The 19,557-nt window shown below is 42.3% G+C and overlaps 1 protein-coding gene across 1 annotated transcript in view; it reads right to left on the reverse strand.

Annotated features, from left to right (window-relative positions):
* LOC115470140 (epsilon-sarcoglycan-like) overlaps positions 1-17,675 on the reverse strand; it is a 61,311-nt gene extending 43,636 nt beyond the window's left edge. Inside the window, exon 1 of the mRNA XM_030203120.1 lies at positions 17,488-17,675. Within this exon, the coding sequence (XP_030058980.1) occupies positions 17,488-17,527 (40 nt within the window). The 5' untranslated portion in view covers positions 17,528-17,675. The remainder of the gene's footprint in view (positions 1-17,487) is intronic.
* Between the last annotated feature and the right edge of the window lie 1,882 nt (positions 17,676-19,557).

Consider the following 19,557-nt stretch of genomic DNA (forward strand, 5'->3'; position numbering starts at 1 on the left):
ATGTATAGTGGATTAGGAGATAGCAGTTAGTGTTACATAAAGGATATCATAATCGAAGTTTAAACAGTAGATTTAAGCAATGGACAATATTGATATTTAAACAGTAGATAAAGTAGAAAACAATATTGATAATAGGTAAGGTGGAGATGCCATAGGAAGTATCATAATCGAGATTCAGACAAGTAGGTATAGGCAAAACAATGCTGATAATAGGTAACGTGGTGATGTATTACATTTATAGTTGTTGATCTTGTTGGTATGCCTTGTTGAATAGGTGGGTCTTCAGGGATTTGCGAAAGGTAGTTAGTTCATAGGTAGTTTTTAAGCTGCGCAGCAATGCGTTCCACAACTGTGTACTCAGGTAGGAAAAGTTTCACGCATGCGTTAGTTTGTATTTGAGGCCCTTACAACTGGAGAAATGAAGATTAAGGAATGTGCGGGATGATTTTTTTGGCATTCCTGGGTGGCAGGTCTACTAAATCTGACATGTAGGCTGGGGCATTTCCGTGAATGATTTTATGAACTAGAGAGCAAACCTTGAACGCAATGCGTTCTTTAAGTGGAAGCCAGTGTAGTTTTTCCCTTACCTCTGTGAATTTGCTCAGTTGGAGTACCTGACGCTTTGGCAATGGGGAAGAGAAGGGGAAAGGTTAGGCAGTAGCCTCCAGCACTAACGTCGACCCCCACTTACGAAGCAGGCCACTTTGGAGGATTTCTGAGTCTCTTATAGTTCAAGAATTACAGGCTCTTCAGTCTTGTCACAAGAGAGATCATCAGGCAGCAGTATAGATGGGGTTTCCTTGAACCCTGCACCCATGCAGGCCCCACCACAATCAGAAGTTCAGCAAGTAACGCCAAATGCACATTACAAGATATCCAATTCTGAGTTTTGCACAGGGTATACATATCCAAAGAAAGAGGGACAGTAATGGGGCTATGGCCTAATGATATATGTGTAAAGTGTGGGGCTCATGTGGGCACACTTCTGCACTCTTTTATGGAGTGCCCAAAGCTGGTGGAACTTTGGTCAGGAGCTCTCAAATAGAAAACATAGTGCAATGTGCGTTTGAATGGTCTTATTTGGTGATATATATGGACAGTTCCACTAGTCTGTGGGAACAGGGGCTGAATGAGGCACAGTGCAAGTTCAAATTAGTAGCCACTATGTTGGTTAAGAAATGTATTTTGATGTCATGGGTGGATAGAACACCTCCCAAGATAGCGGCATGGATGGGCACTATGAAGGAGATGGCTAGCTGGGTGCTTGAGTCTCTTAAATTCAATACTTCTTCAGGGTCGAGACAGTATAGAGCTCTGTGGGGTAAAATTGCTGGAGAAGATGTGCTTTTACATGAACCCTAATCTAAGGACAACGTAGGGTAGTAATGTGGCATGCCAGCTGGTGAGTGCTGGGGAGAGAGCAAGCAAGTCTTCACAAGTCAATTAACAGCAGGAGACATAGGAGCCGACTCTGTGGGTGCTGTGGGTGCTTGAGCACCCCCAATATTGAGAAAATTCCTTGTATGTGTCCAGGAAGGGGTTATTTCCACTGGGCTTAGCACCCCCAATAATTTTGAAAAGTTGGCTCCTATGGCAGGAGATACTAATGTATTAATGTCAGTGGACAAGGGAGGGTAGGGGGGAAGGGAGGGGGAGTTTAACTGTTTATAAAACACAAAATGAGTCAGGGGTGATTTGATCGACTAGATGTATACGTGCTACTAGTCTTTAGTTATCAATATTGTTACCACAATTGACTGTATGGAAGAAGTGCTGAGATAGAAAGATATTTTTCACCAATGACTTAATAAAGATATTTAAAAAAAAGAAGTTCAGCAAGTGCCATTATGAGGAGTGAAGTCCTTGGCGCAGTAAGTGGGTCTGAGGTTCACATGGAGGAACACCCATCCTTGGTATGCTCCCCCAGTTTGTCCATCGATAGGGGGTAGCTGAGAGCACAGAATCATTGGACAGTGAGTACACCTCGGTCTACAGGGGAAGAAGCTTCTTCGGTTGCAGTGATTTCAAAGCCAACTGTAGTCGCTATGGACTCATTTTGGGATGCCATACATGTTTTAAACTCATCCTTGGTCAAGGTGGCTAATAAATTTTTTTTACGGAAATAGTTACTTTGAATGGAACATTGACTGCCCAAGTACAAGTTGCAAATCAGCAAGGTATACAGTTATGTGCTCTGGATGCTAGTGTAATTAACCTCCAGGAAGTGTGTAATGCTTTTGTTAAGGATAAGATTTCTCTGGCAAGGAAAATAGAATATTTGGGGAATCAAACTAGGAGGAATACTTTGAGATTTTTAAACTTCCTCAAATCACCATTAATACCAGCACTTGGTGAGGACATATATAAGTTTTCTTAATACCATCAGAATTACCACTAATTATGCGAGCTAAATATCTATCTCTATCGAGATCTAGAGAAGGTGAGGCCCTGCCTGGAGTTTCCACTACTGGACTCAGTTTGACTGATTTCTTGGAATCATCACTGGATGTAGTGACTCAGAGAACTACCTTGCTTGTGACTTTTGACTTGGAACCAGACAGGAATATTGACCAGAGATTGTTTTTCTGTCACATGGATCAATCATTTTTAGGTTCTGAGATCAGAATATTTCCTCATATTTCAAAGTGTACTCAGAAACGTCATCAGGATTTCCTGGCACTGCATCCTCGTGTGCAGGCTCTGGGGATGTATTTTTTGTTACAATTTTCTTGCTTATGTCGTATTTCTTTTGATGGTAAATCCGATGTCTTTAGTGAACCTAAGCAATTATGTGATTTTGTGGTTTCTAAGGAGGGGTTGAGAGATGTTGTGTGAATTCTCAGTCTTTTAGGGTATATTGTTAGGACTAACTGATCTGTATTCTTGATCTAGCAGTGTGTTCTGTATTTGTTTTTTCTGAGTAGTATTTCTACTTTTTCTTAATATTTCCTGTTCTTGTATCTGTTACTTTAGATGTGGACATTAATGTATATTAGTTATTTTTCCCTTATTGGGTTAATATTATTTCCAGTTTATTCAATACTGTATTTCTAATAATTGCATTATAAATGTGATTATATAATTTGAAAATTAATAAATATAAAATAAAAAAAAGAAAGGGTGGTGGATGCCTGGAATGTTTAGCCATGGGAGGTGATAGGGACAAAAACAGTGACAGAATTGAAAAGGGTAGAATAAATGTATAGAGCATTTCTACTCAAAGCAAAACTTAAATGACTTTCACACTTAAAAAAAAAAGGCACAGAGGAGGGTAACCTGCATGAGCAGCAGGTATAACCCTTAAAACAAGACAGAGGGTGGGGAACCTGCACAGAGCAGCAGATACAACCTTAGTCAACTTTCTGGACAGACCAGATGGGTCATGCTAGTCTTTACCTGCCATCACTCATTGTGAGACATGAAGAAGGTCTGTTCACACCAATGGCTCTGGGAACAGAGGATTTCTCTTTCATCTACTCTGTAATTTAAATGTTTCCTACGTCATTTCAAGTTGGTTTTAGCCTGAAATGCCAGAAACAAGCCCCCCCCCCCCCCCCCCCCCACACACACACACACAATTTTTTTTTTTTTTTTTTGGGGGGGGTCCTGTGTTGGAATAAGTGCGTACTATTTATAATATTGTCCCCAAAATGAAAAAAAGTTACAAAAGCGCATATTCTTGTAAATAGCACTGGAAACTAAACAAAATAAAATGTTTTGGGATGCTGTGACAAGGCAAGCCCCAGAGATTCCCCAGTGAAGCAGTTGAGCCCAGAACTACGGGTCCCAGAAGTCCTTGCAAGAATGAGTGAGGAGAGTAGTCCTAAAAAGATGGAATGGATTTCCAGTCCCAGCAGGGGGAGCAATGGCTCGAGGCAGGGTGAGCCTGTTACTCCCTTCCCCACTAGAGGGCGAGGGAAGGATGAAGCTCAGTTTCCATGGCTTCGCCATCAGTATATAATTCCCCCCAGCTGTGAGAAGGGGAGAGCAGATTTCCTGGAGGCTCTTAGTCACCAGGAGAGAGGGGAGATGAAGGGAGAGAGAAAGATTCCATGGAGTATGTGGAGGAAGGAAGTAGCCTGCCACTAGAGCTGCCCAAGGGAGAGCAGCCAGCTACCATGGAGTGGGAGAATTCAAAGGTTGCCCTGCCCAGCACTTGAAGGCAGTGGAGGAGGCCACACCGGGCGTGGTGCTGAGAGTTAGGAGAAACTGCCAACCCTGCTCCTTACAGTGTTCCCTCTGTGCTGTGAAAAGACAAGTGATTTGTGGTATTGGTTTGATGTGCAAAGACTGTCCATGAAGATTTGTTCTGAATTGTTGTGCTATATTGGAAGTGTGCTGAACTCGTGAGGAGCTGAACATTTGCTGAGGGATTTTGGGACCTGGACTGTACCTTTTTCTTTTGAAGATTATCTTATGAGGACTGCACCTTTTGTTTTGAAGAATATATTATGATTTTTGGTATGAAATTGCGTTGATAATAAAATACTTTGGCCCCAAGTCCCAGTATCAGCAGCATTCTGTCCTGGAACCCCGGGAGCCCCACAGGCTTTGTGGCTCCACCCAATAGGAGGAAGCGGACCCCCCCCCCCCTTTACAATGCATAGGGGTTTTTCTAAACTTAGAAAAGTATTTTGTGGGCAGGGAAATATGGTAAAGCTGTTGCTTTGAATGCTATCAGTTCAATAGTGTTGCTGTATCTGAGAGGGTGCTGACCAACCAGTATTTTCCACTGAAAGAATGTGAAAACAAAAGATGCATTCAGTAGCAACACTGGAAAGAATGTGACAACATTTAGAAGTTGGCTTTCCATATCATAGTACCACAAAAGTATCACTAAAGCAGATGTTTCAAAACTCATCCTCTCCTGATTACAGTGTATTTGTGTATTTGCAATAATGCTAATATTCTAAAACCTCCAAAACAATCATTTGCTGTAGCCTTTCTAAACAGAGGAATGAAGAAAAGAAAACTTTTAAAATAGTCCTAGAGGGAAGAATAATAAAGAGAGAACAAAAAAAGTTCACTTCAATGTGAAAACCTCTATTACAAAGAAAAGGCTACTTAAAATGTGAAACTGTCTTTGTCCATTGCAATGTATTATCATTTAAATGCATCCAATTACAAAATTTCAGCCACAGTTCTGATTTCCTCATAGCCACTATAACAAGGGAAAATATCAAGGTGTTTATTTTGAATCAAAACTCTTTTCAACAGGGGAAAAACAGTGGAGGTTAGTGCAGTGGGCTTTGCTTCTGTGGAACAGGGTTTGATTACCACTGCAGATCCTTGTGACTCTGGGCAAGTCACTTAACCCTCCATTGCCCCAGGTACAAATAAGTAACTGTATATACTATGTAAACCACTTTGAAAGTAGTTGCAAAAAATACATAAAAAGGCAGTATATCAAGTCCCATTCTCATTATTACAGAGGCAATTCTAGAAAAGTCATTTTTATTTATTAGGATTTATTTATCGCCTTTTTGAAGGAATTCACTCAAGACGGTGTTGCTTGTATGTGGCCACATATGACTTTTATGAAATACAGACTGGCATACAAGTAGTTGTCCTGACATGAGGTGTACTTTGCTGGCACACTTGTACACGAGCAGAGTTTGAGCAGGGGTGGACAGAGTCCACAAGGATACACACAGAGCTAGATTTCACGCTGAAGAACAGTACGCCTAGGTGTATTCTCTAAAGTATGCCTATATTTTAAAGAATAGGCTTAAATTTCCATGTGATATATAGAATACACTGAGCGTCTCTCCACACAACCAAATTTAGTTGCAGTTATTTATGCCATGTTTTACTTGGCGTAGATCCCGACACTTAAATTAGGCACAGGGCGGGTTTATTCTATTACAAAGCACATACATTTTAGAAATGCCCACACCCTGCCCATGGCCACGCCCCCTTTTCAACTATGCAACTTAAAAATTAAGCGCAGCACGTTACAGAATACACTTAGTGGGTTGTGCACACAAATCTTAATTCATGCCAATTAGAGTTGATAATTGCTTGTTAACATTCAATTGACAGCACTGATTAGCTAGTTTACCGATTAAGTTATGCACACTGTTACAGAATATGCTTCAATTTCCGTGTGGAAATTAAGGCACAATATATAGAATCCCGGGGACAGATTATAACATATGTTAATCTATGCATATACTTACAAACAGCAAGGACATTTACACTTTCTCCAGGGTAGGTGTGATTTTGAACACTTAGGGGGGATTCATCAAGCAGCATTACATTACATTTTGGGCTTTTATCCCGCTAATGTCTTTTCAGTTCTAAGCGGTCTACAAGATTTTTGTAGGAGTTCAGATCATTCCTCTGAGAATTACAATGGTTGCTTTGGAGATAAGCAGAAATCGAACTACATTCTTTTAAATAAGAAAGTTTTTAACTTTTTTGGGAACATGAGATAAGATAGTGTAGGTGTGTACATTCTGGCAATGTCTTTCCAAAGTCTGGCAGCTTGAACGGCAAGAGATTTGTCGAAGAGCGCTAGTCTCTTCTTGCCCTTGGATGGGGGGAAAGTGAAGAAATTGGAGACTTCTTGTCTCCTTGATCTTGTTGAGGTTGCAAAGCAGAAATGTGCTAGCAGACAGCTGAGGATCAGTCCTTCCACTGTTTTAAAGAAGAAGCAGGCCAGTTTGAAAAACACTCTGGCTTCAATGGGGAGCCAGTGTAGTTTGATGTAGAAAGGGGAGACACTGTCGAATTTTGCTAACCTGAAGATTAGTCTGATTGCTGTATTTTGAGCAGGGTTTTTGTGCAGTCTAGGTATATTAGATTGCAGTAGTCAAGAGAAGATAGTACCAGCGCATGTACCAGATGTTCATATTGGTTGATTTCAAAGTACTTCCGAATGATACGCATGTTATTTAGCCCTTAATGCGACCTAAAGGGCCCTAAGGCCACTTGACTTAACACACCATTGTGATATTTAAGTGGCCATGGGCCAGTGAGTAATGATATGCAAAATATTGAAATGCATGGTTTGCATCTCATTACTATGCAAATACCCTAACATGACTTGCAGTGATACACAAGTTGCATTAGAGCCCAACAACCACGGTAAAATAACCCCAGCATTTTTCCACTCTGGAGCATTGGGCCACAAAACCACTTCTGCAAATGATGCCCCAAGGAAACATGACCCCTAGCAGTAGACAGTCAAGCAAGACTACCCTTAGGGGCGCAATTTGCAGGAAGGAGGCGGACTGGACCTTGCTCCTGATCAAACACCATCGGACCTCCCGGACCCTAGTGCCGTTTCACAGGTAGCCCCCGGGGAGGGGGGAGGGGGAGAGGAGATTAAAGGTAGGGGATGCAGCCAGAACTGGAGCGAACCCTCTCTGTGTGACCTGGAAGTATCAGGTCGTGGCTTTGTGGTCTGATGCTCCTGGGCCATGGGAATAACTCTGCTTGCGAGGTGGCTTACAAGCAGAGTTATTCTTGTAAGGTAAGATTCAGTAACCTACGGTACCGGGATCCTGCAGGTTGTTTAATCCTGCGGGGAATAACAGTACAGTAAAGGGTGATCTTTTACTACACCTTGATGAATCCCTCCCAGAGGTGCTGAAGTCTACAACAAAAACTCCACAGCGCAACAGTGCAGAAAAATAGCTAACCAATGCTCAAAGCAAATAATATTCAAATTTTATGTGTGATTAATTAAACTGAAAGCAAGGGATGGAACCTGCCTGAAGCATGCGTACAAACGTTTTGCAGTAAGTGCGGCTTTTGTGCGCATATCCAGACAAAACAGGAAGTGAAAGCACACATCGGCACTGTTCTTCTGCACCTTTAAATATGAGCTTTTCAAAATTTTTTGCATTTAAATTTATGATAGTCTCATATATAAGCACAGAAAACAGGCACCGATATGTGCTTTCACTTTCAGTTTTGCTCAAACTTGCACACATATTTGTTTCTCACTATCAACAAGTTGCACAGGCTTCCTTTTGCTTCCAAAAGAAGGAAATTAAAAAGAAATCCTCTCCCCAAACCCCTCTACACTGCCCCTGAGCTGGTTTTAAGTTTTCGGCGTTACAGACCATCATTTGCTTCTGGGCACTTCAGCGCTATTGTCTGAGCATAAGGAAGGAAAAATTATTGACCTCATTAGCATCATTTAAATATATTACAATGCAATTTGTGGCCATCTGATGCACTCATTAGCACTGCTGCTCAAGCCCTCTGAGCTTCTGACACTGTATAATGTGCGTTCAAATGTGGCGCTAACCCCTTTCACCGATGGCATTTGTTTTGAGCATCAGCCCCTTAGACTAGTATTTTTTAGCTTGGATTTGGCTCATGCCTTTCTCAGTAGTTCAAGGTGAGTTACAATCAGGTACAGAAGGTATTTTTCTGTCCCTGGAGGGCTTACATCTAAGGGGCCCTTTTACAAAGGCACATAAGTGCCTATGCGCATGCTACGTGCGTCGAATCGGCATTACCTCTCGGCTAGCGAGTGTGCCTGGCGGTAAATCTGAGTTTGACGCACACCGAAAACCCATAGTAGAAAATAATTTTCTATTTTCTACCACGAGGACGTTCTCAGCAGTAATCAGTTGGCACGCGCTGGACAGTTACCGAGTGGTTAACGAATGAGGCCTTACCGCTAAGTCAATGGGTGGTGTTAAGGGCTCAGGCTGTAAATAGACATATGCCGCTGGTTTTCATTTTGACGCACATTCATTTTCCACCCCCCCCCCCCCCCCACAAAAAAAAAAAACTTTTTCCCAGACGCAGTGGAGAAATGGTCCAGCACGTGTTCAATATACGTGCCCACACTACTGCAGGCCACTTTTTAGTGTACCTTTGTAAAGGGCCCCTAAGCTTGTAAATGAGGTAATGGAAGGTTCAATGATTTTCCTATGATCACAAAGAGCCATAGTGGGATTTGAATTGGGGTTCCCTGGCTCTCAGGTTGACGCTCTACCCATTAGGCTACTCCTCCACCCATAGCACCTAACTTAGGGGGAAATTCTATATATGGCGTCAAATGTTAGCCGCTACTTCTGTGCTGAATTTTCAGTGAGAAAAAGAGTACTAATGGATACGAGGTACCGAAATGGAGCAGAAACAGCAGATCCGCACATAAGCACGCTTACACCCATTCATAGAATAGTGTGTGTTTCCATGTGGCTCTGCAAAGGGGGCGTGGCCATGCGATGTTCAGTTTTGATTTTTTTGGCCATTGAATTTTCAGCACCATTTACAGTGGGGGAAATAAGTATTTGATCCCTTGCTGATTTTGTAAGTTTGCCCACTGACAAAGACATGAGCAGCCCATAATTGAAGGGTAGGTTATTGGTAACAGTGAGAGATAGCACATCACAAATTAAATCCGGAAAATCACATTGTGGAAAGTATATGAATTTATTTGCATTCTGCAGAGGGAAATAAGTATTTGATCCCCCACCAACCAGTAAGAGATCTGGCCCCTACAGACCAGGTAGATGCTCCAAATCAACTCGTTACCTGCATGACAGACAGCTGTCGGCAATGGTCACCTGTATGAAAGACACCTGTCCACAGACTCAGTGAATCAGTCAGACTCTAACCTCTACAAAATGGCCAAGAGCAAGGAGCTGTCTAAGGATGTCAGGGACAAGATCATACACCTGCACAAGGCTGGAATGGGCTACAAAACCATCAGTAAGACGCTGGGCGAGAAGGAGACAACTGTTGGTGCCATAGTAAGAAAATGGAAGAAGTACAAAATGACTGTCAATCGACAAAGATCTGGGGCTCCACGCAAAATCTCACCTCGTGGGGTATCCTTGATCATGAGGAAGGTTAGAAATCAGCCTACAACTACAAGGGGGGAACTTGTCAATGATCTCAAGGCAGCTGGGACCACTGTCACCACGAAAACCATTGGTAACACATTACGACATAACGGATTGCAATCCTGCAGTGCCCGCAAGGTCCCCCTGCTCCGGAAGGCACATGTGACGGCCCGTCTGAAGTTTGCCAGTGAACACCTGGATGATGCCGAGAGTGATTGGGAGAAGGTGCTGTGGTCAGATGAGACAAAAATTGAGCTCTTTGGCATGAACTCAACTCGCCGTGTTTGGAGGAAGAGAAATGCTGCCTATGACCCAAAGAACACCGTCCCCACTGTCAAGCATGGAGGTGGAAATGTTATGTTTTGGGGGTGTTTCTCTGCTAAGGGCACAGGACTACTTCACCGCATCAATGGGAGAATGGATGGGGCCATGTACCGTACAATTCTGAGTGACAACCTCCTTCCCTCCGCCAGGGCCTTAAAAATGGGTCGTGGCTGGGTCTTCCAGCACGACAATGACCCAAAACATACAGCCAAGGCAACAAAGGAGTGGCTCAGGAAGAAGCACATTAGGGTCATGGAGTGGCCTAGCCAGTCACCAGACCTTAATCCCATTGAAAACTTATGGAGGGAGCTGAAGCTGCGAGTTGCCAAGCGACAGCCCAGAACTCTTAATGATTTAGAGATGATCTGCAAAGAGGAGTGGACCAAAATTCCTCCTGACATGTGTGCAAACCTCATCATCAACTACAGAAGACGTCTGACCGCTGTGCTTGCCAACAAGGGTTTTGCCACCAAGTATTAGGTCTTGTTTGCCAGAGGGATTAAATACTTATTTCCCTCTGCAGAATGCAAATAAATTCATATACTTTCCACAATGTGATTTTCCGGATTTAATTTGTGATGTGCTATCTCTCACTGTTACCAATAACCTACCCTTCAATTATGGGCTGCTCATGTCTTTGTCAGTGGGCAAACTTACAAAATCAGCAAGGGATCAAATACTTATTTCCCCCACTGTATAGAATTTTCCCCTTAGCATGTACTAAATGCTAAGAAGCCCATTTTATACCTATGGGCTTCTTAGCATTCAATGCGAGCTAATTCTGTTAGCATGTGCTAAGCTTTAGTAAAAGGGCCGCTAGTACTTTCTTAAACCAGGTGCCCTATTATAAAATCACCCCATTAAAGTGAATGCTGTAGAGTGCTTTGAATTTGTCATGAATAGTTTTTTGATCATCTCTCACTGTTCAGTTGTTTTTTAAATTATTTCATATTGGTCAATCATACTGTTTTGCCTTCTTTTTGGCTAATTATAATAATTGTAAAATATGCACTGGTGTTAAAGTTTGGAAAAAACAGAAGCTGTAATATAATTGTTTGTACACCTGCATGATATGAAAAACTGAAAACCCTTTGTATTGATGGTTTGAAGACCTCTTGCCTGTGTGTTATCCTGGTTGATGTGTCAGACTTTCACTCTATGCTCCAGTACCTATATTACAATGATTCTCTATGGGGCCTATTTACTAAGCTGTATTAGCCGTCAGCACAGTGGTTAAGTGCTAGCAGTTAACACAGTATCTTTGCAAATTACACATGCTAACTTTTGCATTGACAGCTAACATGGAATGGGACAGAGAATGATCAGGGACTACACCTTACAGTTAACATAGAGACAGTTGCCATGCATTACCTTAACGCTGCAGAAAATGCAACACACTTGACAACATCTAAATAGGTACAGTTAAGTACATCAACTACCTGCAATACAATTAATGCGAGCCAAGGCTATTGTCTCTATGTTACTGAGTGGGAAGATGCTGGGAATGCCCCCAATACTTAACAAAGAGGCTTTGCAGTTACTGTGTGGTAATTTTGGCAATTATCACACCGTAACTGCAAACCCTTACCAAACTTTAGCAAAGAGGCTTTCTATGTCACTCAGTTACCATGTTAAAGGCAATGCAATTTGTTCAAAATATTGCAGCCCGGCTTGTCACTGGATGTACAAAAAAGAGAATAGTTTACTCATCATCTTTCATGTTGCAATGCTTACCAGTGAGATATGCGCCTTTTTAAAGTATTAGTGATGTTCTGTAAGACTCTACAATTCATTATAACATTTTATTTGCAGGCACCAGCTTCCTTTAATCAGTCAGGGTGGTCTTTATGAGCCTCAGGGTCCACCAGTAAAGCCACCATTCATCATTTTTCCTAGAACCAGAGCTTTTGCAATTACTGGTCCACTCATTATGGAATCTTTGCCAAGTGATATGTAATTTGAGACTGATTTTTCAACCTTACACAAAAAAGGAAAGTATTCTTTCTTTGTGCAAGGGTTTGCAGAGGACGTTTAAGGTAGTTTTAGGTCTTCTTGGAGATTTATTCTGTATTCTGTGGTCTTATTTACATTTTTATCTAACTGTTACATTATGCGTGATGTTTTTTGTAATCTGCTTAGACTGTATGATGGGCAGGCTATAAAATATATGTTAGTTTGGGAAAAAAAGCAATAGATTTTTTTTTCTAGCATATACAAGTCACTCATGTCAAGAGGATCTCCCTGCCTTTGTGAAGATAACCCACAATCCATCACATCATTTGATTCATTTTATTGATTTGTTTGTCAAATTTGAGATACCACCTAGATACAAATAGAGAGTACAGTACACAAATAATACATCTAATATAAAGAATACAGCAGTGGCGTAGCGAAGGGTGGGTCTGGGTGGGCTCAGGCTCACCCAGTAGCAGCACACCTATGATATGGCTGGCAGGGATTCCCAAGCCCCACCAGCTGAAAACTCCCAACAGCTGTCCCTCCTGCGTACCTTGTAAACAGCAGATCTTTGCCTGCAGTGAGCAGCAACTGATACATACTGCTCGCACCGGACCCACAGCCTTCTCTCTGATGGATTCCCGCCTATGTGGAAACAGGAAGTTGCATCAGGGAAGGCTGTGGGGGCCAACAAGAGCAGTGTGTATTAGTTGTTTCTCGCTGCCAGTGAAAATCTTCTATTTAAAAGGTATGCGGGGGAGGGGGGATGTTTGAGAGACAATATGGCATGCAGGCGATAGAGAGACCAAATCACTTGTGGGACAGGGCAGAGTTCTTCTGCCCACCCATCTTGGGCCCAGGCCCACCCAAAATTGGGTGTCTGGCTACGCCCCTGGAATACAGTACACAAATAATATTAAAATAATAAAACAATGAATAAATATTAAACAGTAAACTATGATTGAAAATAAAAACAACACTTAAACTATCCACAAACAAAACTATAACCACAACCTAAGACAAAGCATGTGAGAATACCCTTGTTTTTTCTCAAAAGGTTGGAAACTCACTTCCAACCTCACCAATGCTTGTGTCTAGGATCTCATGTCAGTCTCACTCATATCAATATCATAAGTCTTATAACAATACATCTTTCAATAAGAAGACAGAAGCTAATTACTCTAGGTTACCCAAACAGATGAGCTAAGTGAAGAAAAACACAAAAGTAAGAATGTCATGAAGGGGGGGAAGACAAATGGCTACATAGAGGTAGACAAATCAAGGAGAAATATCTGGAAGGCTATGAGCACAAATGCTTAAAACTTTGGTAAAATAAGTTCAGACTTACAAATAAACATGGATACTGTAGCTGTCACAGAGACATGCTTCAATGAGATCCATGACTGTATCATACTATAATCTGTGTCCACCCAGGATGGCAGACTTTGGGGGGCAGCAGCACAGTCAGCAAGACAGTAACAAAGCAGCAAGTCCCTGTAAATGCAGTGGCAGGCCTTTGAGCACCTACAGGTCTGCCGCTCCCATCCCCTCTGACAAAAGCCATGCATCAGAGAGGGCAAGACAAGGCAGGCCATGACTTACATGGTGCTTGAAGGCATCTATGGTTCTTTAGGATGGAGGTAGCTATGCATGGAAGTTGCATGTGGAAGTGTTTCCCACTAATCTGGCTGCTGGAGGTCATTTGGTCCACCCCTACACTCTTGTCTTTGTTTCTTGGATCACACGTAGGGGTTTGCTTTCTGCCTTTATGTTGTGGATTGTAGTGCTAGGTTCATGCCATTTATTTTATCCACTTGTATATTTCTAAGATGGCTGCTCACACTGTACATAACAGCACATGCACACTCCTGAAGTATTTTAGAAAACATTCTGTGTTGATATAGGCTTTCACTAGCATTGAGCACATCCTGGACGTCTCAATTCCAACCTCTATAGTTTACATAAAACTGGCCTTTATACCCTCCAAGGGGATTAGGAAAGGGTGAAGGAAACACGGAGAAAGTCCACCAAACTGAAGCAAGGTCTACAGCAAAAAGCCCTTTTGACATGAGAGTTCAGGAGCACTTTGAGTTCCCATTTTCAGGAATTCCGCAGTACGTAAGTGTAAGAACAGAACATAACAGAAATGCGTACACTCTAAAAGAGAGGAAACAGAGGTGATATAAGATATATTTTAATATCATAAGGGTATAAACAGTGCAAAAAAAAACCAAACAAATCTTTTGCAGATTTAAGAATGTTCTAAAACTATAAATCAAAATATGAAGGCCAAAGGGTTTCCAGGCTGATGTAAATTCAGAAAATGTCAAAGGGTTTCCGGGCTGGTGCAAATTCAAAAAATGCTTCATCATGGAAAAGGCGCAGGATGTATTAAATACCCTCCCAAAAGAGAAAGTAGACCAAAAACAGGGACCCAGCGTCATGCTGCTCTGCGGAAGGTTCCTGGTTCAATCGCTGGAATAGGCTCTCTGCATCTCAGATGGCCAGGAATGTTACAAAGGCATAGGGAATCCCTGTCTGAACAGGAATGACACCTGGTAAACAAATTTAAAGTGGATACAGGGCTCCAGAGGGAGTCCTGATGCATAGCACCAGTCTTTTCAGCAACACTGCTGTAAAGGACAAACTAGCAATAGTGAGGGAGTTCATTAAAACAGGAACAATTGAAAGGGGTAATTTTATTCTTGGGGAAAACTTATCTTTTGGGGAAGAAATGTACTCTAAACCATTGGTTGCAAGCTGTTCCTCATAAGTTTTGGTACTGGCATAACAAATTATAATGATCCCAGTATAATGATCTGGGAGTCTTGGCTGGCTAGTCACCACCCTAGTCACCTATTGCTCGCAGCCAGGTTCTGAATAGATTTCAGGGCCCTAGGAATCCTTCTTAGCTATGTGGGAAGGGGGAGATTTGGGATTACTGAGGGTTTAGGGGGGGAAACATTTATGATTTGGGGTTGAGGCCATAAGAGTTCAGGTCTCAATCCTATTTTTGAAGGTTATTGCATGATGCTAGGGTTCTTATCTTTGGGGGGGGGGGAGGGTAGATTTAGGTGGTGTTGGGGTGTTTTTCTGGTATTGTGCTGTTGATCTTTCTGGTGTTTTGTACTATGTAGTAATGCCTTTGCAAATTAATAAAAAAGATTCTTTCATAATAAAACAGGAAAAAAAATCCCATTTAGTGTGAAGGAAGGGCTATGGGCCAGAATCCCAGCTCTGATTATAACTGAGCTGGAAGACAAAGGAGAAGGAAGGAATTACTGAGCAAATAAAAGAAAAAGTATAATGGGATTCAAGAAAACTGTGGAAGACATACAAATCGATTGAACAGCTGGAAGGTAAGTGTTCCTTACACTCATGAAAGACTCCAGAGGAAATTGGAGAGTCATGGGATAGGAGGTAGTGTTCTATTGTGGATTAAAAACTGGTTAAAAGATAGAAAATAGAGAGTAGGTCAGTAAATGGTCAGTATTCTCAATGGAGAAGGGTAGTTAGTGGGGTTCCCTAGAGCTCTGTGCTGGGACCGCTGCTTTTTAACATATTTATAAATGACCTAGAGATGGGAGTAACTAGTGAGGTCATTAAATTTGCTGATGACACAAAGTTATTCAAAGTCGTTAAATCGCAGGAGGATTGTGAAAAATTACAAGAGGACCTTACGAGACTGGGAGACTGGGCGGCTAAATGGCAGATGATGTTTAATGTGACCAAGAGCAAACTGATGCATGTGGAAAAGAGGAACCCGAATTATAGCTATGACATGCAAGGTTCCACGTTAGGAGTCACGAACCAAGAAAGGGACCTAGGTGTCGTCATTGATGATACGTTGAAACCTTCTGCTCAGTGTGCTGCTGTGGCTAAGAAAGCAAATAGAATGTTAGGTATTATTAGGAAAGGAATGGAAAACAAAAATGAGGATGTTATAATGCCTTTGTGTTGCTCCATGGTGCGACCGCACCTTGAATACTGTGTTCAATTCTGGTCGCCGCATCTCAAAAAAGATATAGTGGAATTAGAAAAGGTGCAAAGAAGGGTGATGAAAATGATAAAGGGGATGGGACGAATTCCCTATGAGGAAAGGCTAAAGCGGATAGGGCTCTTCAGCTTGGAGAAAAGGCGGCTGAGGGGAGATATGATAGATGTCTATAAAATAATGAGTGGAGTTGAATGGGTAGATGTGAAGCGTCTGTTCACGCTTTCCAAAAATACTAGGACTAGGGGGCATGCGATGAAGCTACAATGTAGTAAATTTAAAACGAATCAGAGAAAAACTTTCTTCATTCAACGTGTAATTAAACTCTGGAATTCGTTGCCAGAGAATGTGGTAAAGGCGGTTAGCTTAGCGGAGTTTAAAAAAGGTTTGGACAGCTTCCTAAAGGAAAAGTCCATAGACCGTTATTAAATGGACTTGGGAAAAATCCACTATTTCTGGGATAAGCAGAATAAAATGTTTTGTACATTTTTGGGATCTTGCCGGGTATTTGTGTCCTGGATTGGCCACTGTTGGAAACAGGATGCTGGGTTTGATGGACCTTTGGTCTTTCCCAGTATGGCAATACTTATGTACTTATTTACAAATTTGAGTGTTTAGGAATCACCTTATTAAATTTGAGGTTTTTCAGCCAGTGATGATTAGATAGGTTGTGCTTCAACAAAGGAGTATCTATCCGTATGTGAGGCTTTTCCTCCGCCGAATTACCACAATAGTTATTTCATAGAGTAGAAGGATTTAGAAGTGGTTATTCAAGAAAACCTGCCATAAGACTGCCGAGCTTGAGTTGAGAAACTAGGGTGAAGCCAGACGCTCAGGTGGCACTGCAACAGGAATAAAACTGGCCAGCCTGCAAAGGCCTCATGGTCCTTATCTCTTACCATGTTCTAGGTTTCTGTAACAACAAGCATCCCTCCTCATTCCCTCACTTCTGTAATGAGAGCCCACAACACACCCCTATCTATTTCCACAATGAACGCTCCCGTGACTGTATGTTACAAGCAGGGAGAGAACATGACCTGTACAAAACAAATCAACCCATCTAGATGGCAAATGCTGTAAAAGGACCAGCAGGCAGCAAAATACACTACTGTCAGCAGATGCTTGACAACGTTCTGACTACCGTCTGCGTTCTTCCTTTCCATCTCACGTCCGATCGGGAATGTCTCGCCGACCGGGACCCCCGGACAATCAACGTCCGCTCCCGTTCCCCCGGATTCCCTCCCCCATTCAAGAGCACTTAATTCAGACGCTGCCCAGAGACACAGAGCTGTGCCCATCCCCCGGCTCTGCATCGCTCTCTGGCTTTTTTTTTTTTTAATGGCTGCGCGATTTCACCCCTCGTGAAGTGGTCGCCGTCTGCCCCAGGATGCGGACACGAACCTGTTAAGAGGACGGTGCCGAGAACCGCCGACCCGCTCATCCTTGTCCGCCGAGCCGGAGAGCTGTGGTGGGGTTGTGCTCCCGGGAGGGGGGGAAGGGCCACGGCTGTTGCGCCTCCAGCTGTGAAGAAAAGCAACTGCGCACGAGCGTCCACCAGCTGCGACCCCCCCCCCCTCCGCCCCTCCCACCACCTACCGCCCAGATGTGGCTGCTGGATTTCTCTTTCTGCAGTACCATTTGGAAACAAATTATAAGGGGATAGCATTGGGCGGAGATCGCCATGCTTAAGGCTGGCCCTGTACAGTTCAGCTTCTCCCCTCCAGATTGTTTCAGTTGGGAGGCTGCCGAGTCCATATTCTAAGAGGGGGAGGCTGCGTAGACTTGTACAAACATCTGTCTTGAATCAGACATTTCTCCTGTAGTGGGAACAACAGGGCTGCTGCTGGTGTCATTATGGAAATACAGCTCGTTGGATTGGGTGTTACATTTCGGCTAGTTCTGGGCATGTTTAAAAATTATAGATGGTTGGCTGGACGTTGGTGACAATTAAGCCAAGTGTTTCGGGGGAGGGGGGGGGGGAATACACGGGAGGGGGGGATTTGGGAGAGGGGGAGGAGATGGGAGGAGTAACACTGGATAAATCTGGCGAATAGGAGGGTGCCTGTGCAATCCTTCGACTATTTAGGCATACAGTCTCTCAATTCACTTTTCAGAAACAAAGTAACAAACTTCCCGAGTGATTGAACTCTTTTTGTCTCAGTATTTTTTATTAATTTTCAATATACAGGTAAGGCAATGAACAACAGTCTTGAAGCCAGGAACATTGTACATAGTTGTCTAAAAGACAATAAAGAAGAGGAGGAAGGTGGGAAAAAAAGGATATGTGACAAAGTGTGTTTCACGCATAAGCCATAGATAGCATGAAATACAACAAATAAGCAAACATAACATATTACACTAAACATCTTTAAAATAAGATACAAGTGGAGACCATTTTTGCACATGCAAAGCAAAACGGGATGACTTTTTAGCAAAATAAGTTTCATACTTGTAAGTTTGCAACAACAAATTCCACCATTCATGGTAAGTAACGTTATATAAGGATTTCCAATGCAGGAAAATTACTTTTAAAGCTAAAGACAGCATGGTATTAATAAGGGTACATTCATTAGATTTAAGAACACCTTTAAAACATTGGTCTTTAAGTACCACATGCTTATAGGACATTGAACCAGAAAGATGGAATACATCTACCAATAATAACCATATGTCATTCCAATAACTCTGGATACACATACAATCAAATATATGGTGCTTTAAATTACCTTGCAGAGATTGACAAGTCCAACATAAGCTGGAGGAATCAATAGTGTGTAATTTAAGAGGCGTCCACAATGATCTGTGCATGAAAAAGTATAAAGACTGCAACGTTGATGAAGACTTAGAACACTTAAATAAGGAACTCCATAGCTGTTCCCATAACTTATCTGAGATGGATTGTTGGATGTCCTCCTCCCAGCATCTATGTAAACCCTTACTTAGGATATGCTTGTAAATTTGGGAAGCAGTGTGGCCTGTATGCTGGAAACGTAAATTTATATCAGCAAGTTCTGGAGTTTGAGGCATACGCTGAATTTGCAAGCTGCTTTTCCTCAGCATAAAGGTAATCTATAGCCATTGATAAAATTGGGAATCAGGCAGCGAGAATTCAGTTTTCTTATCTGCAAAGGATTTCCAAGTTTGCTTTTTAAAGTCAATAAGATCATTAAGGGTCCATATGCCTATGCGCCGCCAATTAGACCACTATACTTGCTTTTTATCAATTTTAAATTTAGGGTTGTTCCAGATAGGCACACTTGCTGTAGAGGACCAGGGAATACTTAAAGACTTATCAAAAGAAGACAGTAACTTATGAGTGGTATTAATGATTGAATTGGAGACAATACTTTTAGGAAGACGCATGCCAATTAGATGAGAGTGTAATAATGGGTCAATGATAACTTGCTCAAATGCTAGCCATCTGGGAAGGGAAGCAGCGCTCAGTGGAGCAATCCATTCCATGCCTGGACG

Source organism: Microcaecilia unicolor, chromosome 1 (assembly GCF_901765095.1).
Source record: "Microcaecilia unicolor chromosome 1, aMicUni1.1, whole genome shotgun sequence".
Lineage (NCBI taxonomy): Eukaryota > Metazoa > Chordata > Amphibia > Gymnophiona > Siphonopidae > Microcaecilia > Microcaecilia unicolor.